Genomic DNA, 27,157 nt, shown 5'->3' with positions numbered 1-27,157 from the left:
ATGTCAAGTTGTTGTGTTGTCTTTTTTTTACCCCAAGGTAGTTGCACTTGACTTTTGTTGTACAGCTGTGCAATGACAATAAAGCCATTTGATTTGATTTGATTTGACATGTCCTCCACACATTCCCCCACATGTTCTCCAGCTGTTCTCTAGCTGTTCTACAAATGTCCTCCACATGTTCTCCAGCTGTTCCACACATGTTCTCCAGCTATTCTCCAGCTTTTCTACACGTTCTCCAACTTTTCTCCACGTTTTCCAACTGTTCTGCAACTGTTCTTTAGCTGTTCTCCACATGTTCAACACATGTTCTCCAGCTGTTCCCCACATGTTCTCCACATGTTCTCCAGTTGTTCTCCACATGCTGTCCAGCTGTTCTCCACATGTCCCCTAGCTGTTTTCCACATGTTCTCCAGCTGTTCTACAGCTACTCTCCACGTTCTCCACATGTCCCCTAGCTGTTTTCCACATGTTCTCCAGCTGTTCTACAGCTACTCTCCACATGTTCTCCACATGTTCTCTAGCCGTATTACACATGTCCTCTACATGTTCCCCACATGTCCTCTACATGTTCCCCAGCTGTTCTCCATGTTCTCTAGCTTTTCTGCAGCTTTTTTCCACCTGTTCTCCACATGTTCTCCAGCTCTTCTCCAGCTGTTTGCCATATTTTCTCTAGCTGTTCCACACGTTTTCCAGCTATTCACCAGCTGTTCTCTAGCTGTTCTCAATATGTTATCCAGCTGTTCTCCAGCTATTCTTCAGCTGTTTTTACACATGTTCTCCAGCTGTTCTCCAAATGTTCTCCACATGTTCTCCAGCTTTTCTACAGCTGTTCTCCACAAAACTCTGCTCGCTGCTGGGCTAATTTATACAATGTATAATACCATAGGCTTGTGCTAATAACGTTAGCATGTTGTTCTTGTGGGGAAATATTCCTCGTATGAGACAGCTGTTTTATCGTTGATACTTGTGAGTTATAACGAAGCTGAATTTAGTAACATTCCCTTTGTTAAATGTTTCTGTTGTTCCTAACTGCAGATTAGAAGCTAATGTGTCAGTTTCCTCTGAGTGACTCCAAGATGTGTTTCAGGTAAATTCTACTGGACCACTATAACATGTAAACTCCACAGTTATAAATGACGCTTAAACTCTGACGCTGAGCTGAAATTTGTCAGTGTTCTCAGATCTTTGACAAACTCTATAAATATTGTGTGTTTTAAATCAGTGAAGTATCATCACAATGAACTTTAAGTCCCAGCAGTAAAAGTTCTCACTGTGCAGAATGATCTTACCACCTGACTGTCCTCAGGCATCATGTATGGATCATGTGACAGTACTTTATTTGAACATCATGACATCATGATGACATCACTCTGTTGTGTTCTTCACCCTCAGATGATAATACGAGTCTCAGCCGTTCAGTGAGGAACGTTTGTTTTCTACTCCTGAACTCTCTGAGCTACTTTTCAACTTCAGATGTGTTTCTCAGCTCATCATCATTCCACATTCTCACAGAGCAGATAAAACATGATGAATCCATGAAGGGGGCGGAGCCTGTCTGATGCACGTCAATAATAAACTATTTCTATTATCCAGAACTTGTCTGTATGAAGTTCTGCTCGCACATCACCTCTGATTATTAAGTGTCAGGCTGCATCATAAAGAGTTAAAACACGTTTCCCTCCTCGTGTTTTAACATGAGGTGTGTTAGTGCCCTTTATCTGCTGATAGTGTGAAGGTGATTTAAATTTCCTCCTGACTTTTAGACGTTGTGAGTATCTACTTCCTGTTCAGATGATCTTCAGTTCACTGAGTCATCCAGCAGAGGGAGACATTTCCTCACGGAAACTTGCTGCTGCCTCTTCATCAGTAACATCTGAACCATTATTCATATCTGCTCCTCATCCTCACTGAAACATCACAGCAACATGGTTAATTCTGTTTTGGGGGGTGGGGGTCAGATCTGAGGAAGAGGAGGAGGACGACGGTGAAAACGAGCAGCTGTCTTCAGTCTGTCAGACACTGGGCAGGTTTGTGGAGGTTCAGATGCTCTGCAGCTCTGACCGACTGCTGCCTGAATCATCGACTCTGATCCTCCTCCTCTCCAACCTTAGGAAGAGGAGGAGGAGGAGGAGGAGGAGGAGGAGCTGCTGCTGCTTCAGTCTCAGATTCAACAGAGAGGGAAACACAGCAGAAGTCCAACAGGATCCTCCGACGAGACTTTAGAAACAATGAGCTGCTGCTTCATCAGATGAATTTAAACACACAGTGTGTGGTCACAGTTGATCCTGGATCTTTCCGGGCGTCTGATCCTAGATCTGTCCGTCTGTCTCTGATGTCACAGGACGACGTCTTCAGGAACATTAAAACATATAAGAGATCATTTAAAGTCTATGTAGGTCCGAAATGAGACTCCTCCCGTTGTTGTTGTTGTTGTTGTTGTTGTTGTTGTTCTTGGTCACTGAAACATTTTTATGTCTTTCAGGCTCCAAAGGCAAAGAGTTCCTGTACACAATTGAAAACAGGAAGTTGGTGAGATGAAACTGCTTCAGACGGAAGACAGAGTCCGGACGCAGTTGGAGGTCTTCAGTTTATAACAAAGGATGGAGTCCAGATTCAGGCGGAGTTTCTAAGAGAAGACGGAGTCCAGACATCATCTGAGTTTGTAAGAAAACAAGGATGAAGTTCGGCAACAGTCTTTGCACCCTGAATGTCGGCGGGCGGCGGTTTTCCTTCTCTGCGGAGCTGATGAAGCGCCTCCCTCTGAGCAGGCTCAGCCGGCTGCATCGCTGTGTGTCGGAGAGCGAACTGCTGGAGCTCTGTGATGACTACGACCGCGACAGAAACGAGTTCTTCTTCGACCGCCACTCGGAGGCCTTCAGCTTCATCATGCTGTATGTGCAGCATGGGAAGCTGCGCTTCGTCCCGCACATGTGTGAGCTGTCCTTCTACAATGAGATGCTGTACTGGGGCCTGGAGAGCTCCGACCTGCAGCCCTGCTGCCAGCGGCGCCTCGACGACCGCATGTCCGACTGTTTCGTCCACTTCTTCCCTGAGGAGGAGTTCCGATGTCCTGAGGAGCCGCAGAGCCGCTGGCTGGAGACGATACGGAGGACATTCGAGGAGCCCACGTCCTCCCTGGTGGCACAGGTCCTCGCCTCAGTGTCCATGCTGTTTGTCATCATTTCCATGGTGATGCTGTGTGCCAGCACCTTACCGGACTGGAAGACCACTGAGACCCTGGACCAGCACAGGTAGGACTGGGGACACCTGAGGGTGCAGACTGAGAGTCAGTATGTTCTCTGTTTATATTCTGTCCTCTGTGTGATTGGTCACCCTGTCTGTCCCCTCTCTCTGATTGGCTCTCTGTCTGTCTGTCTGTCTTCTCTCTGATTGGTCCTCTGTCTCTGTCCCCTCTCTCTGATTGGTCCTCTGTCTGTCTATCTTCTCTCTGATTGATCCTCTGTCTCTGTTCCACGTCTCTGATTGGTCCTCTGTCTCTGTCTTCTCTCTGATTGATCCTCTGTCTATCCTCTCTCTGATTGGTCCTCTGTCTATCCTCTCTCTGATTGGTCCTCTGTCTCTGTCTTCTCTCTGATTGGTCCTCTGTCTCTGTCTTCTCTCTGATTGGTCCTCTGTCTGTCTTCTCTCTGATTGGTCCTCTGTCTCTGTCTTCTCTCTGATTGGTCCTCTGTCTGTCTCCTGTCTCTGATTGGTCTTCTGTCTCTGTCTTCTCTCTGATTGGTCTTCTGTCTCTGTCTTCTCACTGATTGGTCCTCTGTCTGTCTCCTGTCTCTGATTGGTCCTCTGTCTCTGTCTTCTCTCTGATTGATCCTCTGTCTCTGTTCCACGTCTCTGATTGGTCCTCTGTCTCTGTCTTCTCACTGATTGGTCCTCTGTCTGTCTCCTGTCTCTGATTGGTCCTCTGTCTCTGTCTTCTCTCTGATTGGTCCTCTGTCTCTGTCTTCTCTCTGATTGGTCCTCTGTCTGTCTCCTGTCTCTGATTGGTCCTCTGTCTATCTGTCCTCTCTCTGATTGGTCTTCTGTCTCTGTCTTCTCTCTGATTGGTCCTCTGTCTCTGTCTTCTCTCTGACTGGTCCTCTGTCTGTCTCCTGTCTCTGATTGGTCTTCTGTCTCTGTCTTCTCTCTGATTGGTCCTCTGTCTGTCTCCTGTCTCTGATTGGTCTTCTGTCTCTGTCTTCTCTCTGATTGGTCCTCTGTCTGTCTCCTCTCTCTGACTGGTCTTCTGTCTCTGTCTTCTCTCTGATTGGTCCTCTGTCTGTTTCCTATCTCTGATTGGTCCTCTGTCTGTCCCCTGTCTCTGATTGGTCCTCTATCTGTCCCCTGTCTCTGATTGGTCCTCTATCTCTGTTCCACATCTCTAATTGGTCCTCTGTCTGTCTCCTGTCTCTGATTGGTCCTCCGTCTGTCCTCTCTCTGATTGGTCCTCTGTCTCTGTTCCACGTCTCTGATTGGTCCTCTGTCTCTGTCCCCTGTCTCTGATTGGTCCTCTGTCTGTCCCGTCTCTGATTAGTCCTCTGTCTCTGTCCCCTGTCTTTGATTGGTCCTCTGTCTGTCTTTCACTGCAGGATCATTGAGGCGGTGTGTATTGGTTGGTTCACAGCGGAGTGTATCGTCCGTTTCCTTGTGTCTCGGGACAAATGTGAGTTTGTCCGTTGTCCTCTGAACATCATCGACCTGCTGGCTATCACGCCGTACTATGTCTCTGTTACCATGACGATCCTGACGGGGGAGAACTCCCAGCTGCAGCGGGCCGGCGTCACACTGCGCGTCCTGCGCATCATGCGAATCTTCTGGGTGATCAAACTGGCTCGTCACTTCCTAGGCCTGCAGACGCTTGGACTCACGCTGCGGCGCTGCTATCGAGAGATGATGATGCTGCTGATCTTCATCTGTGTCGCCATGGCGATCTTCAGCGCACTGGCCCAGCTGCTGGAGCATGGCCTGGACCTGGAGACCGGAAACCAGGACTATGCCAGCATCCCCGCTGCCTGCTGGTGGGTGATCATCTCCATGACGACAGTGGGATACGGGGACATGTACCCAGTGACGGTGGCGGGCCGTGTGCTGGGTGGCCTCTGCGTGGTGAGCGGCATCGTTTTGCTGGCGCTGCCGATCACCTTCATCTACCACAGCTTCATCCAGTGCTACCACGAGCTCAAGGTGCGCTCCGCCCGCTGCACCCACAGCCTGTCTGCCGAGTTCATCAACTGACCAACGAGCAACTGAGCAACATTGCTGCTGACATGGATACAACATGACCTTGATCAGCTGACTGTCACTTTGTGGAGAATTTAAATGCCGGTGGCAGCGACGTCCCATCAGCTTTTTAAGAGTCACATTAATGTTCATCCTGCAGGAATACAAGGGACCAGGGTCACTGCTATAGATCCGGATAGCTGTGAGTCGCGGAGAGCTGTGTCATCAAACTCAGTGGATGTTGTTCCATCCTGTTTGTGATTTTCATGGAGAGGATCTCGAGGTGCAGCCCGGGGGAGGAAGGGGTATGGTTTGGGGACCTCAGAATTGTGTCTCTGTTATTTGCAGATGATGTGGTTCCATCTGCGTCCCAGCCCTCACCTATGGTCATGAGCTCTGGGTAGTGACTGAAAGAATGAGGTCACAGATACAAGCGTCTGAAATGAGTTTCCTCTGTAGGGTGTCTGGGCTCAGCCTTAGAGATAGGGGGAGGAGTCAGACATCTGGAGGGAGCTCGGAGTAGAGCCGCTACTCCTTCATGTTGAGGTGGTTCAACATCTGATCAGGATCCTCCTGGTCCAGCTGGTAGGAGGCCCCGGGGCAGACCCAGAACACACTGGGGTCACCTCGGGGTCCTCCAGGAGGAGCTGGAGGATGGAGCTGGGAAGAGGGATGTCTGGAGGACAAGACCCGGTCCCTGATAAGAGGATGAAAATGAATGGATGAATTGATCAGTAGATCTTTTAACAGATGTGATTGGTCTAATATCTGGTTCTTATCACAGATTTATGTTTGCGTTCAGTCCGTCATGTATCTGATGAGGACGGCAGCAACAAAGGTGGCGATTTTCAAAGTAAAATATTTCAGTGCTGTGAATTTGGTGGTTTTTATTATTCAGCATGAATTAAACCAGTTCAGTGTCTGATCTGAAATCTCGAGAACTGCTCATACAAACAACTTCATAGTTAACTGTCCTCTTCTTTAGGTCCTGAGGAACACACCTGTCACCTGCAGTGACATTGTCACATCACTCACATGAGTCGCAGCTACTTACAGTCAGAATAAAATAAATACAGTCAGTGGAAGTTTTAATTAGTCACTTTCTTGAACCACTGTTTTTATAAAGTTGAGGATGGGTTTTGTTAGCAGAGGTATTTTACCGGCAGTAACGTTGTTAGTTTTAAAGGTTAGTATGGAGAATGTTCACACTTTGAGTTGCTGCAGCAGAGTGTCTCTGATCCTGTAAGACCCTGTCCCGTTGACTCCGGGAAAGTGAAGAAGAGTTCGGCTGTAACATCAGTATATCCAACATGACCTGCAGTCAGTGATCCGCCGATGGCTCGCTGTGACCTCATGTTTGACTCTGTAGAGTTCTCCACTTCCTTCAGTCCAAGAACAAAATCTTTAATTGCAAAAGTTACGTCACTGACGCTTAAAATATTTGAGTTTACCATGATATAATATCTCCGGTCCGTCTTTGATCATCTGTTGTTCAATGCTGTAGGGACTGTTCTGTTTGGGTCCCCAGAAATACACCTGCTGAGTGTGAAGTAGATCTGATGAACGCTTCTTGAGATATGAGGAGGACACAAACCTACAGAGTCATGTAGAAGTTTGGGCTCCCCTGGTCAAACTTTTGTTTACTGTGAGTAGAAGAACTGATCTAGAAAAGTCATGAAGTTAAAGATGAAACATTTCTTTAATATTTTAATAAAGATTAAACTTTCAATTTTATCTTTTACAGTTTCAAAATAACAAAAAAAAAGTCCTGAAGCCAAAGTTTGGGCCCCCTGCAGGGTCAGTGCTCAGTAGTGCCCCCTTCTTCTTCTTCTTCTTCTTCTTCTTCTTCTTCTTCTTCTTCAGAGTCTCTCAGTTCTTGTTTGGAGGATTTCTTCATGCTCTGCTCTTTGAGCTCTATCCACACATGTTAAATGATGTTTAGGTCGGGGGACTGTGAGGGGCGTGGCCTAACCTTCAGCTGGCTCCTCTTCAGGGCGTCCACTGTGGATTTCTCATCCGTCCATCCCGTCTGTAGCAGGTGGACAGGTGTCTCTCTGTCTCATCTGTCCACCTCGTCTGTAGCAGGTGGACAGGTGTCCCTCTGTCTCATCCGTCCACCCCGTCTGTAACAGGTGGACAGGTGTCCCTTTGTCTCATTGTGTCCAGAAAGTGTCCACAGGACGTGTTTCCATAAAGCATCAGTCTTGTCTCGATGTCCCTTCACAAACCTGTGAGTGTGAATGTAGTGGTGAGGACACAGGACAGGTTTTCTTCTGATGACTCTTCCATGAGGTCATACCTGTCCAGGTGTGTCTGCTCAGTACAACAGTGCACCACCACTTGACCTCCACACTTCCTGTTAACGTCCATTTCTTAGTGACATGACCAAGTGACCTGAAAACACTTTGCTATCTTCCTCTAGTCTTCATCAGGTCTCTGAGTGTTCAGAGTGCTGCGGCTGTTTAGAGGAGCCCATGGCTGCTGAGTGTTGGGACAAGCTGTCAGGAGTCACCTGCTCTGTCCTCACCGTCACTGTCAACAAGAGACCATGGGGACAGCTGTCTCACTGCTCAGCTGTCTCACTGCTCAGAGGTCTCACAGCTCAGCTGTCTCACTGCTCAGCTGTCTCACTGCTCAGAGGTCTCACAGCTCAGAGGTCTCACAGCTCAGCTGTCTCACAGCTCAGCTGTCTCACTGCTCAGCTGTCTCACAGCTCAGAGGTCTCACAGCTCAGCTGTCTCACTGCTCAGAGTTCTCACAGCTCAGCTGTCTCACAGCTCAGAGGTCTCACTGCTCAGCTGTTTAACATGTTTAACTTCATGTGTGCTGGAGATCAGCTCATGTGAGACTCAGTAAACGACATTGTGACCAGCGCGGCCCAAACTTCTGCACGACTCTGTACACACACAGATATATACATATATATATATGTATATATATGTATATATATACATATATATATGTATATATATATATATATATACATATATATATACATATATATATATGTATATATATACGTATATACATATGCATATGTACATATGCATATATATATGTATATATATATATTTGTGTGTACGTGTGTGTGTTATAACACACACACGTACACACACAGACAGTCTTTGTTTTCTTCTCAGAAAAAAGATTCAGTTCATTTTAAGATACAAATCTTTGTGGTTTTTATCTTTTTCTATAAAAGTGAACTTCCCTTTAATTATTAAATTATGACTTATTACTTCTTTGATTATTGTTTATGTAATTATTAATTGTTTAATTATTATTCATGTGATATTATTACTTATTTAATGTTATGATTATTTATTTGTTTAACTTTGACTTTGAGTTCTGCGGGAACATCAAGGTTCCTTTAAAGAACTGATCTGTGAAACAGACGAGTGGTTGTCAGATGTTCTCTGGAAACACGTCGACGCCTCGTCTCCTTCAGGACGCTTCCCTTTGGACATCATCTGATCTACTTCCTGTTCCTCACATGCTGCTGTTTCCTATAGCGCCCCCTTCAGGACCAGCGTCTGACATGAACTGGACTGTCAGGGGTTAAACCAGCAGGCTGTGATGTTACTGGGTCTGCTGGGACAGGCTGGACACTGTCCACAGTTTCCATGGTAACAGCAGACTCTGAGACAGGAACGGGAAGTGTTGGAGACATTTGAAGTGTGAATTATCTCACTGATGACACTTTTTCTTCTTCTATGGTGTGAAACACTGCAGAGCTCAAACCAAAGCTCTACAGACCCTTTAACCTGACGAGTATCGATCAGACGACTCGTACTTTTTATTATTGATCGACGCCTGAACTGTTTTTGTATCCAGTTGTTTGGTTCATGTGTTCATTCTTTTGTTTTCAACCACAAAAAAACTACTTCTTTCCTGTTTGTGAGGCAGAGAAAAAAAAAAGATCTGAGCCTTTAACCGGTCACACCATTCATACATTCATTCATTCATGCATTAATTCACAGACACACACACACACACACACACACACACACACACACACACACACACACACAGAGCTATGAACACATGGAATGATCAATGACACCAATATGAACACATAAAATGATCAATAGCACCAGTATGAACACATGAAATTATCAATACTCCAATATGATCACTTTAAATGATCAATAACAGCAATATGAACACATTAAATAATCAAAAACACGAACATGAACACATAAAATGATCAATAGCACCAGTATGAACACATGAAATGACCAATAACTCCAATATGAACACATTAATTTTTGAAATCTTTAATCTGACTTTCTCCTTGACTGCTGTAACACTGGAATTTCTCAATTATGAAATCAATAAACGTGTATCTTATCTTATTAAATGATCAATAACTGCAATATGAACACATGAAATGATCAATAACTCTGATATGAACACATGAATGATCAATAACACCAATATGAACACATTACATTCTCAATAACTCTGATATGAACACATGAATAATCAATAACACCAATATGAACACATGAAATGATCAATAACACCAGTATGAACACATGAAATGATCAATAACACCAGTATGAACACATGAAATGATCGATCACTCTGTGTATCGATAAGGTGTATGGTTTCTTTTTTTTTTTGATCAGGCAGATGACGTAGTTCCTTCTGCGTCGGGTCCTTCTGTGCCTCTCTGACGTCACCACGCAGTACAGTGCCGTCAGCAGCGCAGCAGCAGGTGAGCTCGTGTCTCCGGTGTGAACAGGTCAGACCGTCTCGTGCTCAGGTGAGTCCAGGTGTGTGACCGCAGTCAGACATGTACTACAAACTGAACGGAGTGACGCAGCGGCTCACCGGAGCTCCCGCCGCCGCCTACAGCCCGCAGGTGAGTCCGGAACTGCGCGTGACCTTGTTAGCACCTGATGCTAATGCTAACAGACACAACCTGCGGTTAATCAATAAGTGAGATCAGTGATCTATCACCTCTGTCAGCTGTCTGTGTTATTGATGATTAGTGATCGATCACCTCTGTCAGCTGTCTGTGTTATTGATGATCAGTGATCGATCACCTCTGTCAGCTGTCTGTGTTATTGATCCATAGGTAATTCATTTTTTGGTGACGTCAGGTCTGAAATCATTATTGTTACTGATCAATCAGCTGATCATCGTCTCATGTAAGTGATCGATCATTTAAAGCTGATCAAAACCTTGACAATGAGTCTAGAGAACATGTCTTTGTCTGATGAGGACCAATGCGCTTTGTGATTATCTGTAAATGATCATTTTTATTTTTTCTGACAGTTTGTGAAAATGTTGTTGTTGGTTTTAAAATGTTTACTCAGAGTAAACAAACTGTGTAAACACTGAGAGTAAACAAACAGATCAAATGTTTACTTTACTGACATCAGTTCACACAGACCGATAATCAATAACTCTACAACAGAACATCTATCAGTGACTCTTCTGATTAGTGATTACCTGTTTGAGTCAGACCAGTCAGACGCCATCAGGGATGATCAGAAGGATCAATAACTGATCAATAACTGATGTTTGTTCTTCACTCAAACGTTTACTCTGACCTGAAGCTTTGCCTGAGGCGCCAAACTGTCGGTCGACTCTGTTTATTGATCGTCAGGATGATTCCAACTGACGACCTGAGGGCTATTCCAGGTTGGAGGCTCAACAAACTCTGACTTGACTTACCCTGATCTGGGAAACTCTGAGTATCTGGTTCCAGAACAGCTGATATGAATTAGTTCAGTCAACTCTGAGTAGGTACACCTTGAGTTAAGCACGTGCACAACCACAATAAAAAGCCATCATCAGTGGAGCCCCGATACCTTGAGTCACCATGGCAACCGGAGAGAAAAAGTGATCAACTTATTTTACACCTGTGGACTTGGAGGTGCTCATGAATGCCTACAGCGAATATGAGCATGTATTTCATAAACAAAGTAACAGCACTAAAGCTGCCAAGAAGAGAGAGGCATCATGGGAAATTTAGCAAGCAATATCAGCTTTGACGGGATGTTGGTGGCTCAGTGGATAGAGCAGGCGTCCCATATGGCTTTTGCCGCAGCGGCCCAGGTTTGACTCCGGCCTGTGGCACCTTGCTGCATGTCACTCCCTCTGTCTCTCTCCCCCTTTCACGCTTAGCTGTCCTGACAGTTTAAGGCAAAATGCCCCCCCCCCCCCCCATTTTTTTTAAAAAAGAATCCTTGCTAATTTGTTTTAAGCACATATAGATGGTTGATGACTTATTTGAAATTTGAATCCTTTAAAAACCATCATAACCAAGAACCCCCCCTTTCACCACTCAGCAATAATCTCACTCTGAACTGAGATCAAAACCTGAGAGCCCTGCCATTAATTTACATTTAACCACACTTAATTAAAATCATAGCTTACAGGTGAGAAAGTGGTTTTGAATAAAATCTGATGTTCATGTAGGTGCAATCTCACAGGGGAAAAACACACTTGGAAGCAGCTTCAAATGAAATATAAAAACATCATTCAAACAGGTAAGGCACATTTGACTTGGCCATGACTGTACCTTCATTTAGTTTGATTCATATTTGATTTATTAAACAAAGTAGCTTCAATAACCTGTCATTCAGTGGCTATGTCATTGTGTACTGTAGGTCACCAATATCATATAAAAAGCTACCATTGGCAAACAAACATAGTGCGATGCACATTTCCTCTGATGAGAGCGCACATCTGTGGTGTGTCAGATTTGATATGTGTGGCCGAAGAAGAAGATCTGAAGATCCTCTCCCAGCGTAAAGCACTGTGAATTAATTCTGCCTCGATATTGATCAGATTTCCTACATATGAACAACCCATGTGTGTCTGCCAGCTTGCTTCAGGCTCAGCAGTAGGGAGGAGACAGGGTGAACTCAGGGTGTCTTATAGAAAACCTGTCAGCGAGCAGGTTAGGTTCACAGAGTCAGTTGCCATGGTGATTGACTCAGAGTTTGACTTACCTCTCTGTCTGGAGCTGAAAACCCAGAGTTTCCCTCATCTCAGGGTTAACATCCTCAGAGTGTCCCTCATCTCAGGGTTAACATACTCAGAGTGTCCCTCATCTCAGGGTTAACACGCTCAGAGTTTCCCTCATCTCAGGGTTAACATACTTAGAGTTTCCCTCATCTCCCTCTCTTTCCGCGCGCGCACACGCACACACGCACACACACACACACACGCACGCAGATGAGTTCACACTGCTGAACTCTGACCAGTCAAGTCGAGCCGAGTCGTGGCTGACGTTCAGGACAACGGGAAGTAAAAACTGTCAGTCGTCCTGAAGTTTCAACTCTGAATTTAATGAAAATGAAAATATAAAATTTGAGCTGCGACAGAAACAAAGTTTTTATAATCACAGACCTTTATTATTGTTAATGAGTCACGTGGTGTCAGAGTGAGGTCACGCTGATATAATAATATTTATAATAATATAATAATAATATAATAATGTTCAGTCACTGTATTTGATAATAAAATCATGCTGTCTGATTCTGATGAATCAGTTTAAAGCTGATATCAGCTGATACAGGTGACGTGCTGCTGTCATCGTGTGTCCCCTGTTGTAGCAGGGACGTAAATACAGACATTCTGAAAATACCGGGGCATCAGAATATTAATGTTAACGTGTTGCTGCAGACTGCAGTCAGTTTCTATTTTAAATTACATGACCTGCTGGTTTTTATATAAAGTATAAAATCTGTAAATATAAAAAAGATTCATGTGTGACTCTCTGTGACAGATCTGTCACATATACAGTGATTAATTATGGGTAATATTTATATTCATGTCTGAAGTCTGTTTGTGTTGAGATAGTAAATGGACCTCAGGCTGCAGTGAAGTTTTGGTTTTAATGTTTACTGTGATGGTATCATTCATCGTACATTTAATAATCTATGATATTAAAAAATTAAACATAACCAGTGGACAAATAATAATACAAATACAAATCTCGTCTTTATTATGTGAGTTATTTTCTAAGAGGAAAATTTTTACACAAACTTCATTAATAAAATGCTTTTATATATGTTAATTAAACATTTGCTCAACCAGCAATAACCCTTCTGTTTTCATTCTCTTAATTCTGACTAAAAATCATGATAATAATAATAATAATAATAATAATAATAATAATGATAATATAATAATGATAATGATGGTAATAATAATAATTATAATGATAATAATAATGATGATTATAATAATGATAATATAATAATGATAATGATGGTAATGATAAATCATTCCTTTCAATCTCTCTAGCCAGACCAGGACCAACACCAACAAAAAAATCATGAAATCCATCTGCAACTAAGTTCATGTCACTGATGAGTGCATTGTTCTCTGTCAGGAAATGATTTGGATATTCTGTTTTTCCAGTTCTATTTTTGATGATCTCGTTCAGAACCTTCCATGTTTGTTTGATATCATTCTTGTTGTCCTCCAGTAATTTACTGTAGTAATGCCTTTTGTTGTTTCTCATGATTTTTGTCAGTTTGTTTTTATAGGTCTTATAGGTGTTCTCTGCTTCTATTGTTCTTTTCTTTAAGAATTCTTTATATAATTGATTTTTCTTCTTACATGCATTTTGTATTCCCTTAGTTAGCCACGGTTTTTCAGCAAATTTCTGTTTTACTACCTTCTTTACTAGAGGACAGTTTTTTTTCATACAGAGCAGTTGTTATGGACAAGAATGACTCATATGCTTCATCCACATCTTCCACATAAACTTTGTTCCAGTTTTGATTCGTTAGATCATTTCTAAAAGAATTAATTGCCATCTGTGTTTTGTGTCTAATTGTTATGGTAGTCTTACTGTCTTTATTGGTCCTGGTACAGCTCTGGAGTTGTGAAGACTGGCAGATGGTCGCTTATGTCGTTTATAAGTAGCCCACTTTCTATTTTTCTGTCGATTACATTGGTAAATATGTTATCAATCAGTGTAACACTGTATGTTGTAATTCTAGTAGGTCTTGTGATTGAGGGATATAGACTCATACTGTACATTGCGTTTATGAATTCTGCAGTTGGATTATTTTCAAGTGGGTTAAACAAATCAATATTGAAGTCCCCACAGACGAAAAACATTTTTTTATTGTTTATGTCGGTATACAGCTCCAATAGATTTTCCCTGAATATATCAATACTTGATCCTGGCGTTCTATATACACAACTTATTATTATATTTTTTGATTTCTCCATCTCCATTTCCACAGTGACACATTCCATAAAGTTGTCAATAGTAAACGACTTTTTATTAACTAGTTTACTATTATAACTTCTGTCAATGTATATAGCTACTCCACCACCCTTTTTCTTGTTCCCGTTCATATAAAACATCTCATATCCCTCAATCTCAACTATTGCAGCTTGCTCCTCATTGAGCCATGTCTCTGAGATAGCTATTGCAGTGAATTTCTTTTTCAGTTGTTTTAGGCAATACCGTATCTTTGAAAATTTTGTATTGAGGCTCCTACTATTGAAGTGAATTATTGATATTACTCCATCCATTTTTACATTCATGTTAAACTGCTCTTCAGTATAATATTCACAGTGATTATGTAGACTGTTGTACAAATTATTTTCAGGATCAATTTCATTCTCCATGTCTTGTAATTTGTGGTCTGTGTATTCAAAAGTTTTTAATTCCATTTTTTTGTATTCCATAGCCCATGTTTGTTGCTGTTCCTCTCTATTATTTCCAGTTGGAGTTGACTGATATCTGTCAGAGCTAGTCATTATTGTATGTGATGTGTAGTCATTCTTTTTAGTTATTCATTACCTTGTGCTGTTCTTGTGTGTTGTTCTTTTGGTCTCAGTTGTATTTGTCCAATTCATCTATGTCTCTGATGACCAGCACTTTGGCCTCCTCTGGTGATCCGTTCAGCTTTATGTAGATTTTGCAGTTAGCTGTCCAAGTAGATTGGATCTTCCTCTGTTTCCTTAGGAAGCGAGCTCTTCTGGCGATGTCCCTGTTCCTTTTTGTCAGGTGCTCATTGAGATAAACATCTGACCCCTTCAGCTTCTTTCCTTGTCTTATCAGTGCATTTTTATGCTTTCTGTTCACGAACCTCATTATTATGGCTGGCTTATCAGTCTTGTTTTTCCGAGGTAGAGGATGACACGCTTCTGTGTTGTTATTGTCCACTTCAATCCCCTTAGACTGAAGGAACGCTGTCACCTGTTGCTCCACTGAGACTGATTCTTGCTCCTCGTTGTTCATCCCCGTCACAGCCCGGGCATAACTCCGAGGTTTTATCTCCATTCCGGAGACTATGATATCATTCATTTTTGTGCAGTGCTCTAAATCGGCCACCCGGTTCTCCAGAAAATTAATCCTTTTCTCCTGCTCCGAGTTTTGTTGTCTCAGAACCTTGACTTTGACTACCAGGCCCAGAATAGTTTTCTGTTGTAGTCTAACAGCCGTAACCTCCTCCATCAGAAAGTCGAGCGATCTTTTTATTTCTTCGACTTCCTCAGCTGTGGGAATCTTTTTTGGTCCCATTTCGTCAGGTTTAAATGCCAGCTGTCAAGCCAGCCAGCGACCTGGCTCAGCTGGCGTTGTTGTTTTTCTTCCAAATCAGCGTCGCAATCCAGGCAGTGGTCAATCCAAGTTTTCTGGTGCAAATCGAGCTTTGTTTTTCAAAGAACAGTAGTCAGATGATGCTGTATTTTGTTCAAAACCAAGTAGGCTACCAGAGAAACACGGCAGCGAGACTCCGCTCACCCACTCTAATAAAAATGATAATGATAATAATGATGATAATAATAATGATTGATGATGATGATGATAATAATAATAATGAATAATGATGATTATAATAATAATAATAATGATAAGAATAATAATAGTGATAATGATAGTATAATAATAATAATAATAATAATAATGATCATTATCACGGGATAGAAAAGTTCAGCAGAGTCCTCCAGCTCCACACCTGGCTCCAGTCTGTCTGCAGGGCACTCAGTGTAGGCTTCATAGATAATTTCAACTTCTGGAATCGCCAATCCTTGTCAAAACCCGACGGTATCCATCCAAACAGACTCGGCAACATGTTAAAAGCTAACCTGCAGCATGCTGTCCAATCATACCCACCTGACTGACTGTTTACTCACCTCACCAACTCACACACTCACACAGGTCCCTCCCTCTTCTTCTACTGTGCCTTCTCAGTGTACCACTGTCTCCGTCTACTCCCCCTACAGGCCCCTGCTGTCACTACACCCCTCTGCTGCAGCAAGGGTCAGCTCATACAGGATCTTATCACGGACCATAAGCTTGATTTTCTCTGTTTAACAGACACGTGGCAACTGCCCAATGATTTTACTCCACTTAATGAATCCACTCCACCCGGATTTATTTATAGCTGTCTACCGCGTGACTCTGGCAGGGGAGGAGGTCTCACGGTGTTCTACCGTGAGAAGTGGAAAGTCCTGCCGGTTTCTACCCCTGCCTACCACACATTCGAATCCATCACCTCACAGTTATCTGGCCCCATCCCCACCATCGTTGCCACCGTGTACCGTCCCCCTAAACCAAATAAGGAGTTTTTAAATGACTTTGCTCAATTCCTGACACATCTTTCCACACACTCTCCAAACATATTACTCCTTGGTGACTTCAGTATCCACACGGACAATATCAGCAATGCTCTCACCAGAAATTTTACATCTTGCATTGACAGTTTTGGATTCCAGCAACTCATCAGTTTCCCAACACATTCAAAAGGACATACTCTGGATTTAATATGCTGCTCTTGTCTCTCTCCTGTCGACTGTAAGGCAATTCCCCTCCCCTTTTCTGATCACATGTTAGTTTCCTTCAACGCCAGCCTTGCACTTTCCAAAATCAGTCTCCCACGCACTATTTCTTTCCGTTAAGGACATTAATTTGGACATTCTCTCTTCTGGCATTACTCCCTCCCCAACGCAGATGGCTTTTCCACCCCCTGATGAACTGTTACTCCATTACAACAACAGTCTTCATAATCTTCTGGACAATCTTGCCCCACTCAAAACCAGATCTGTCACTTTCACCCGCTCCTCACCATGGTTCACTCCCGCTCTCAGACAACTTAAATCCAAAGGACACCGACTGGAACGCCTCTACAATAAGACTGGTCTCACTGTGCACAAGGAAATATATCACAACCACATTCTCCACTATAAGGACTGCATCTCACAGGCTAAATCCTCCTATTACTCCAGTTTCATCAACTCAAACGACGGTAACTCAAGGGCCCTGTTTTAACTCCTCAGCAGCATTACTCCACCTCCGGTCTCACTTCCTCCACAGATGTACTCTACTGCCTTTTGTAATACCCTTCTATCCTTTTTTACTGCTAAAATTCATAACATCCATCAGCAACTTGCTCCCAGCTCCTCTCACAATTCATCTTCCTTATTCCCCTCTGTGTCCCCTTCCCAGTCACTCTCAGCATTTGCTCTACCTTCCGTTTTCAAAACCACTGGTCCGATCAAAAAATCCAAATCATCAACCTGCCAGTCAGACCCCCTTCCAACTACTCTTGTTAAAGCTACCGTTCCCTCTATGGCCCCTCTCATCATGCACATAATCCATTCTTCCCTCACCACTGGAATTGTTCCCTCACCCCTCAAAACAGCTGCTGTCACCCCAATACTCAAGAAACCTGGTGCAGATCCCAATAACCACAATAACCTCCGTTCCATCTCCAATGTTCTATTTCTCTTAAAGATACTAGAAAAAACTGTTGCCTCTCAGCTCCATTCCCACCTTTCCCGCAATAGTCTTTTTGAACAATTCCAGTCCGGTTTCCGCCCTCTCCACAGTACTGAAACGGCACTTCTCAAAATCACCAACGATCTCCTCCTGGCGGCTGATTCCGGTCTCCTATCCATCCTCATCCTGCTTGACCTGAGTGCAGCCTTCAGCACCATTTCACACACCACCCTCCTAGATGGACTCCTCTCTATTGGCATCACACACACCTCTTAACTGGTTCAAATCCTACCTCTCCGGCTGCTCTGAGTTCATCCAACTCAAATCATTCACATCACAACCACTCCCAGTCACCGCAGGTGTGCCCCAGGGCTCTGTCCTGGGGCTCCTGCTATTCATCATTTACTTACTCCCCCTTGGCTACATCTTCTGGAAACATCACATCGACTTCCACTGCTATGCTGATGACACCCAACTCCATATTTCCACCAAACCCGACTCCACCCTCCCACCTTCCTCCCTCACTGACTGCCTCCTTGAAATAAAATCCTGGTTTTCACCCAACTTCCTCAAATTAAACAGCGACAAAACAGAAATTATACTCATTGGCAAACCACCCTATCCAAATCCCCAAGTTTCACATTATCTATTGACAACTCTTCCATTTCTCCTTCCCCACAGGTCAAGAGTCTGGGTGTCATCCTCGACAGCACACTTTCCTACACTTCTCATATCAGCCACATAACCCGGTCAGCTTACTTCCATCTCCGCAACATCAACTGCCTCTGCCCCTCTCTCACACCTCACACAGCTGCCATTCTGGTCCACAGTCTCGTCACCTCCTGGCTTGACTACTGCAACTCCCTCCTGTTCGGTCTTCCACAAAAAACTCTCCATAAACTACAACTGGTACAGAATGCAGCAGCTCGTATCATCACAAGGACCCCACCCACTCACCACATCACACCCGTCCTGCAGCAGCTCTATTGGCTCCCCATCACACACCGTATCCAATACAAGATTTTACTGCTCACCTTCAAGGCCATTCACAACCTCGCCCCTCCATACCTGTCTGACCTCCTCCACATTGCCACACCCGCACACACACTCAGATCCTCTTCCTCCATCCACCTCTCTGTTCCCCCCGCCCACCTGGCTACCATGGGGAGCACAGTATTCAGCCGCTCTGCTCCCCAGCTCTGGAATTCACTCCCCCCTGACCTCTGCAACACCACATCTGTCAGTCTGTTCAAATCCAAACTCAAAACACATCTGTTCAGACTTGCCCATTCCACCTGATCAAATGCACTATGTTCTTACACTGTCTTATTGTCTTTCCCTCTGTTTTAATGTATTTGTATGATGTTTTGTATGCTGTGTGTCTTGTTTGATGTATGCTTTTTTATTTTTGCTATAAGGCGACCTTGAGTGGCTTGAAAGGCGCCCTAACAAATAAAATGTATTATTATTATTATTATTATTATTATTGTTATTATTATTATGATAATCAATCAATCAATCAATTTTATTTATAAAGCCCAATATCACAAATCACAATTTGCCTCACAGGGCTTTACAGCATACGACATCCCTCTGTCCTTAGGACCCTCACAGCTGATCAGGAAAAACCACACACACACACACATACACACACACACACACACACGTGAGCACACTAGAGCACGGCTCGGGCCGCATTTTCCTGACCGAAGCCGACCCAAGTCTGAGACAATTATAACCGAGCACGGCACTAATGGAGTGGAGTGTTGCGTTTGTAGGCGTTGTCATGTAAATAACAAATTCCAGCACTTGAATAGGGCCCAGCAGCATGTCAAGTGGGCTGAACCCGAGCAAAATTACAGTCAAATACTGTGAAACCGATATGATTTAAAAAAAAAAAAAAAAAAGTGATCTGAAAATTTTGTCATAGCCCTAATTTAAACAGTCTCCACGGGTACTTCCAGCCATCTGTCTGTCTGTCCATTAACACCATGATGTCTCTGTCCGTCCCCTCAGGGCCTGCGTCCAGGTGTCCCATCTGTCAGTCCTCCGGTCATCTTTGCCTCTCCGACCAAACTGGCGTCTGAAACAGGAAGTCAGGTGGAGTACCTGGGAGCCAACAAAGTCCCTGACCTGCAGAAACTCTTCCAGGTAACTGTGATGTCATCAGCAGCTCTCAGGTGACAGGAAGCTGCAGTACACCTTCAGGGTGATGTCACATGTGAAGGGGGATCAGAACATAGATGGGTTCTCACCTGTTTTCTGCAGGAATGAGTTAGCATGTTAGCGAGTTAGCATGTTAGGACTTCCTGTCTGAAATGAGGTCTGTGTTAACACGAGTTGAAGAGACTCTGACCTTCTATTCTCCGTCAGTAAAACCCCCACTGTGACCTTTAAACCTTTCTAACATTTGAAACGACAGAATGTCATCAGAACGTCATCAGAGCACGACTTTAAAGCCTCTCTGTCATGACGTTCAGTCATGTGACCGTCATAAGTGAAGATGATCTGGCTGAACCTGAAGAATCAGAAATGTTTGTTGATTTTCTGTAAAAAATCAAAAATCCAACGGAACAATCTGATTGGTTCTTTGTGACGAGGGAACCAGAGCAACGCTGACCTCAGAATAAACATAATTCCTGCAGAACTCTGTTATTCTGGCTCAGACGAGAGGAACAGGAGGCAGAATGTAATGTTCCACGGTTCAGTTATTCAGTGTTTATTTAATGAGACGGTTTACTGATGCCAGCTTCACAGCGGAACGTTCAGGCCCCGTCAAAACAACGCCGCTCAGCTGACTCATCCAGCGCCATGCGTGAAATATAACGGCTGTGAATGATAAGAGAACCAGCCACTGGATCTTTACATTCTGCTTCAACTGATCAGTTACTATAAAAAAACATTCAGATGGGATCTGAACTGTTTATATTTTCGGTTCTCGTCATTCTGTCACTGGTGAAGAGTGACGAAAATTCCTCTGTGCAGGAAAAACGGGTCCTTAAAGATGTTCCATTGTTTCTTGAAGATGTTTTTGAGTTCTTTTAATATGTTCTAGAATTCCCTGAAGATGTTTTGGGGTAATCAAAGATGTTCTAGAAATTTTTTGAGATGTCCTAGAATTCCCCTAAAGATATTATAGATGTCCTTGAAGATTGTCTAGAACTCCTTGAAGATGTTCTAGGGGTACTCCAAGATGTTCTAGATGTCCTTGAAGATTTCCTGGAACTCCTTCAAGATGTTCTAGGGGTACTCCAAGATGTTCTAAATGTCCTTGAAGATTTCCTGGAACTCCTTCAAAATGTTCTAGGGGTACTTAAAGATGTTCTAAATGTCCTGGAAGATTTTCTAGAACTCCTTCAAGATGTTCTGGGGGTATTCAAACATGTTCTAGGTGTCCTTGAAGATGTTCTAGAGTATCTTGAGTGAGTTTCTTTGGTTCCCTGTAGTTTCATATTTAGAATGCTGGTTCAGCTGCGGACTGAGCTCTACTCAGGTGTGTTATTCAGTGTCATGTGACCTGTGTGATGATGTCATAGGTTAACCTGTGTCTCTCTGTCTCTCTCGTGGTCAGAAGTCAGACGGCGTGCCGATCCACCTAAAGAAGGGGCTGATGGACCGGCTGCTGTACCGGTCCACCATGGGGCTGACGGTGGGCGGGGCGCTCTACTGCTTGATGGCGCTCTACTTCGCTGCCCAGCCCAGCAAAGACTGATGCCGCAGAGCTGCTGTGCAGTGATTGGACAAGAGGTTTCTGTGTGACCTTCAGTGTGACAGACAGATGACGAGGCGTTCAGGGACGGTTGGGGGTTTTGTCAAAGTGTTGACGGACAGTTTCTGCAGAACACGAACACTTTGTACAGAAAATATTAAAAATAAAATCTATTTTGTTGTAAAAGAATCTGTCTGTCCATCTGTCTGTTTTCACTGACGTACCTGTGGACAGGTGAAGTCAGCAGGTGTCTGCTGCAGGTTAGGGTCTCTGTTCTGCAGAGGAACCAGAGAACGATCAGGTTCCGCAGAGGAACCAGAGCACGTCACATCAGAAAAGATCTATGAATGTTTCTTTAATGTGAATCTGTCGTTGGTTTGTTGATCCTCCTCTCATCATCTGGTCTCAGTGGGATTAAAGAGGATTATCTGTTCGTCAGCAGACCTCAGATCATCTCCTCTATTTGTTTGTTTGTCTGTTTGTTATGTTTGAAGTAAACATGTTTCATCTGTTTGAGGACAAACAGGAAAAGTGTCTCAGCTCCGACTCAAAACACAAAACACTCCAAACATTATGTAACCTGTCATACTGCCGGCCCTGTTGCCATGGAGACGGTGATGGTATGCTTGGGGGGGGGCGTCACAGTAACAGATCACATCACACACAGTTTTACAAACACGTTCACACTGACACACAGTCAACAATGTTCAGTTTATTAGGAACACCTCAGACTCTGACAGTCCCTTAATATTTATAAAGGTTTGAACATTAAGTGCCACTGACAGCTGACAGCTCAGTTTTATTTGTCACGTGAAGGTCGTCATCTTGTTTTCTTTCATCAGCTGATCCATCAGTTAAATGTTTGTATTGATCAGGAAATGATGAAGAAACACAGAGGGTCTGACACTTCCTCTGAATTATTAGCCTCACAGTTTTTCTTTGCTGAGTAACTTTCTTCAGTCCAAATAAATAAACCAGTGTTCTGACTCTGTCTGCGTACGTTGGTCACCTGACCTTTGTCTTGCACCTCTGCCGTCTCTGATTGGCTGAACATTACAGAGCCTGTCACAGGTTAAAGTTCAGACTGAACCTGGACATCAATCAATCAATTTTATTTATACAGCCCAATATCACAAATCACAATTTGCCTCACAGGGCTTTACAGCATACGACATCCCTCTGTCCTTATGACCCTCACAGCTGATCAGGAAAAACTCCCCAAAAAAACCCTTTAACGGGGAAAAAACGGTAGAAACCTCAGGAAGAGCAACTGAGGAGGGATCCCTCTTCCAGGACGGACAGACGTGCAATAGATGTCGTACAGAACAGATCAACATGATAAATTAACAGTAATCCACATGACACAATGAGACAGAGAGAGAGAGAGAGAGAGAGAGAGAGATGCAGGTAATGACAGTAGCTTACAACAACGTTAATGAAAGTAATAATATTATAGTTATAGTTCTGGCTACTGCGGTACAATATGTTGAAAGTATATATTAATATCTGGCAGTATACATGTGTGACAATAGTCATATGTGTATAATAACAGTAGAAGTATGACTAATGACTAATGATGGCAGCAGCAGCAGCAGGAGGCATCTGGCAGGACCACAGCAGCAGCACAACCACACACGTCACGCTGTCCAGGCACCGCTGTGATATGAGTTAATCTGAGAGACAGTGGAGCACAAAGGCTCCGGAGAAGAAGCCGAGTTAGTGACATCCAGAATGGCCGGGTTAGCTAGATGCAGTAATAGGATACGAGAGAGAGAGAGAGAGAGAGAGAGAAGGAGAGAGAGAGAGAGAGAGAGAGAAGGAGAGAAGGGGCCCGGTGTATTATAGGGGGGTCCTCCGGCAGACTAGGCCTAAGTCAGCCTAACTAGGGGCTGGTACAGGGCAAGCCTGAGCCAGCCCTAACTATAAGCTTTATCAAAGAGGAAAGTCTTAAGTCTAGTCTTAGTCTTAGAGGTAACAAAAGCGTGGACCAAATTTTCTGCATGTTTTTGGGTCAGGATGGGCCTTATTTTCGCAATATTACGCAGATGAAAAAATGCAGTCCGTGAGGTTTGTTTTAAATGAGAATTAAAAGACAGATCTTGATCAAATATTACTCCGAGGTTTCTTACGGTAGTGCTAGAGGCCAGAGCAATGCCATCTAGAGAAACTATGTCATCAGATAAAGAGTCTCTGAGTTGTTTGGGGCCAAGAACAATAACTTCAGTTTTGTCTGAATTTAACATCAGGAAATTGGTGCTCATCCAAGTTTTTATGTCTTTAAGGCAGTTATGGAGTTTAGTTAATTGATTACTTTCTTCTGGCTTCATCGATAAATACAACTGAGTATCATCCACATAACAATGGAAATTTATAGAGTGATTTCTAATGATGTTACCTAAAGGAAGCATATATAGAGTAAACAGGATTGGTCCGAGCACAGAACCTTGTGGAACTCCAAAACAAACTTTAGTACGTAAGGACGATTCATTATGAACGTGAACAAACTGAAAACGATCAGATAAATAAGATTTAAACCAGCTCAGTGCAGAACCTTTTAGGCCAATTAAGTGATCCAGTCTCAGCAGTAGAATTTGATGGTCAATTGTGTCAAACGCTGCACTAAGATCTAATAAAACAAGTACAGAGACGAGTCCTTTGTCCGAAGCAATCAGAAGGTCATTTGTAATTTTAACTAGAGCTGTCTCAGTGCTATGATGCACTCTAAATCCTGACTGAAATTCCTCAAATAGATTATTATCCTGGAGAAAATCACACAGCTGGTCTGCGACTACTTTCTCAAGGATCTTTGACATAAAGGGAAGATTAGATATTGGTCTATAGTTGGCTAACACCTCTGGATCCAGGGTGGGCTTTTTTAGTAGAGGTTTAATTACAGCTACCTTAAAAGACTGTAGTACATAGCCTGTTAATAAGGATATATTGATCATATCTAATATATGAGTGTTATCTAAAGGAAAGACCTCCTTAAGTAGCCTAGTTGGGATGGGGTCTAAGAGACACGTTGATGATTTAGATGAAGAAATCACTGCAGTCAATTCTTGAATAGAAATCAGGGAGAAGCAATCTAAATATATATTAGGTTTTACAGCTGTGTTTGAGGTTAGATAGGTACTATCTGAGGACAGGAGGTCATGAATTTTGCCTCTAATAATTATAATTTTGTCATTAAAGGTCGGTTCATGACAGGAAGTGAAGACGATGAATGAATGGAGGATCAAGTGTGACGGTGATCAGGGTCCAACAGACACGCTCGTAGTGTGTGTGTGTGTGTGTGTGTGATGGTGGTAGAGAAGTGTGAAATGATCCGTAAACATCCTGTTTGTTAGTTTTGTGTTGCTTTGACAAACTGCAGCTAAACATCAGAGTGACCCAGAAATTTGTCAGTTCTGTCACCATGGTGACAGAGAACATCAGGTCACAGTCTCCATGGTAACAGCAGGATTCAGGCTGCAGAGTGTGATGTGATTCAGTTTCTGACTCTTTGCTGCGACACGTTTACTCATCATCAGAACCAACAGGCGTCCACATACTTCTGGCCACATACAGACTGATGACAGGTTTGATCCTGTTTGTGTTGAAACTTCTCATCAGAACTCATTTATTTTCTCTGTTACCAAGCGCCTGTGTTGAGGTGATGATCATCAGTCTGAGTCACACGTGTCTCTCTTAACGGGACCATGTGACCATGTGACCCTGTGACCTCAGCAGTCTCACAGGAAGTGTGTTCGGCCAGAGCGTCCTCGTTAAGAGTGGCAGTGTTACCTTCACAAGCTCCTCACATCGTTAACATGCAGGCAGCCGGTCGTCACGGATACTTCACTGAAGGACGAACTGCCGTCGTCTCCTCACATTAGTCTGCATATTAATGAGCTACAACCATTCTGATTGGTTGTCAGACCTTCTGTTTATATCAGCAGACGATCATTAATAGCCATTGATCATGAGTCAATCCACTCATCAACATAATGACTGTCAGTGACATCATCAGTCAGATGGTGGATTATTGTATCAGTGTTTGTCAACACTGACAAACAGGAACTAATGACACTCACCTATACAGGTAACATGCTGCAGGTGTGCAGGTGGACTACAGGTGGACTATAGGTGGACCATAGGGGGACCACAGGTGGACTACAGATGGACCACAGGGAGACCACAGGGGGACCACAGGTGGACTACAGGTGGACTACAGGGGGACCACAGGGAGACCACAGGGGGACCACAGGTGGACTACAGGTGGACTATAGGTGGACCATAGGGGGACCACAGGTGGACCACAGGGGGACCACAGGTGGACCACAGGTGGACTACAGGTGGACTATAGGTGGACCATAGGGGGACCACAGGTGGACCACAGGGGGACCACAGGTGGACCACAGGTGGACTACAGGTGGACTACAGGTGGACCACAGGGAGACCACAGGGGGACCACAGGTGGACCACGTGGGAGCCCTTCTGTGTGGAGTTTGCATGTTCTCCCTGTGTCAGCGTGGGTTTCCTCCAGGTGCTCTGACATGTTCTCCCCGTGTCAGCGTGGGTTTCCTCCGGGTACTCCAGCTTCCTCCCACAGTCCAAAGACATGCAGGTTAACTGGTGACTCTAAATTGTCCGTAGGTGTGAATGTGAGTGTGAATGGTTGTCTGTCTCTATGTGTCAGCCCTGTGATAGTCTGGTGACCTGTCCAGGGTGAACCCTGCCTCTCACCCGATGTCAGCTGGGATAGGCTCCAGCCCCCCCGTGACCCTCAAGAGGATGAAGCGGTTAGAAGATGAATGAATGAATGAATGAATGAATGAATGAATGAATGAACAAAACAAAGTTTCACCCTAAACCTCTCAAACAAACAAACAAACAAAAAGGTAAACAGAGTAAACAAGTCTGAGCTCAGAGATAAAAAAAAATTAGCCTAGAGAAAACATACCTTCCTCGACAAACGAGAACGTTTCCTCGCTCTCATCAAACTGCTCCATGTTTACAGTGTGAAACAAGAAACAGAATCTTTACAGACTCCCAACACTAAATAAACTCTCCAAATGGCTTAATTATTTATGTTCTGCAGCATTAAATTACATGATGATAGTTAGACAGTAGAACCACAGGTGTGTCTATTTAAATGAGAACAGGTAGAACCACAGGTGCGTCTATCTGTAGATTTAACAGTCTGTAGTGTCGTCCCTACAGTTCCTCTACTCTCCAGCAGGTGGCGGTAATAAAGCTGTGCACCAGCAGTAACTGAGACAGAAGAAGAAGAAGAAGCAGCTGTGTTTTGTTTTTTTCTGGTGGAAACAGAGGCAGCACTAAAGGCGGAAGTAGTAGTAGAAGAAGAAGTGTCGTAGCAGCAGGGTGTGTTTGTTTATTTGTTTGATTAAACTTTAATAAACTTAATAAAAACATTAAATAAAAACCATCTGATCCCAAGGTAACTGATCTGAGACCTGACATCTGAGGACACTCTTCATTACCGGTTTTATTAACGGTAACGTTACCGTCTGCTCTGAGCC

The 27,157-nt window shown here is 43.7% G+C and overlaps 3 protein-coding genes across 4 annotated transcripts in view; 2 read left to right on the top strand and 1 right to left on the bottom strand.

The window, feature by feature from the left end:
• The window catches only part of LOC125903239 (uncharacterized), an 82,312-nt gene extending 62,378 nt beyond the window's left edge, over positions 1-19,934 (bottom strand). The window contains exon 1 of the mRNA XM_049600033.1: positions 19,559-19,934. The gene's annotated coding sequence lies outside the window, so the exon portion shown is untranslated. The remainder of the gene's footprint in view (positions 1-19,558) is intronic.
• Positions 1,051-8,120, top strand: LOC125903241 (potassium voltage-gated channel subfamily G member 3-like). Of its 2 annotated transcripts, none has more exons than XM_049600037.1 (3): positions 1,051-1,087; positions 2,483-3,251; positions 4,587-8,120. In XM_049600037.1, the coding sequence occupies exons 2-3, from the start codon at positions 2,677-2,679 to the stop codon at positions 5,230-5,232; spliced, it is 1,221 nt and encodes a 406-aa protein (XP_049455994.1). In that variant the 5' UTR covers positions 1,051-1,087; positions 2,483-2,676; the 3' UTR covers positions 5,233-8,120. The 2 variants fall into 2 exon arrangements, with proteins under 2 accessions (XP_049455994.1, XP_049455993.1); XM_049600036.1 differs by lacking the exon at positions 1,051-1,087 and adding an exon at positions 2,200-2,392.
• On the top strand, positions 9,897-21,824 carry LOC125903245 (cytochrome c oxidase subunit 7A-related protein, mitochondrial-like). Its single transcript, XM_049600043.1, has 3 exons — positions 9,897-10,084; positions 19,943-20,077; positions 21,498-21,824. Exons 1-3 carry the CDS (start codon positions 10,016-10,018, stop codon positions 21,636-21,638), a joined length of 345 nt encoding a protein of 114 aa, XP_049456000.1. The 5' UTR covers positions 9,897-10,015; the 3' UTR covers positions 21,639-21,824.
• Positions 21,825-27,157: the final 5,333 nt, after the last annotated feature.

Source organism: Epinephelus fuscoguttatus, linkage group LG16, assembly GCF_011397635.1.
Source record: "Epinephelus fuscoguttatus linkage group LG16, E.fuscoguttatus.final_Chr_v1".
Classification (NCBI taxonomy): Eukaryota; Metazoa; Chordata; class Actinopteri; order Perciformes; family Serranidae; genus Epinephelus; species Epinephelus fuscoguttatus.
Note: the sequence above shows the minus strand (reverse complement) of the source record. Positions and strands in the feature narration are given on the sequence as shown.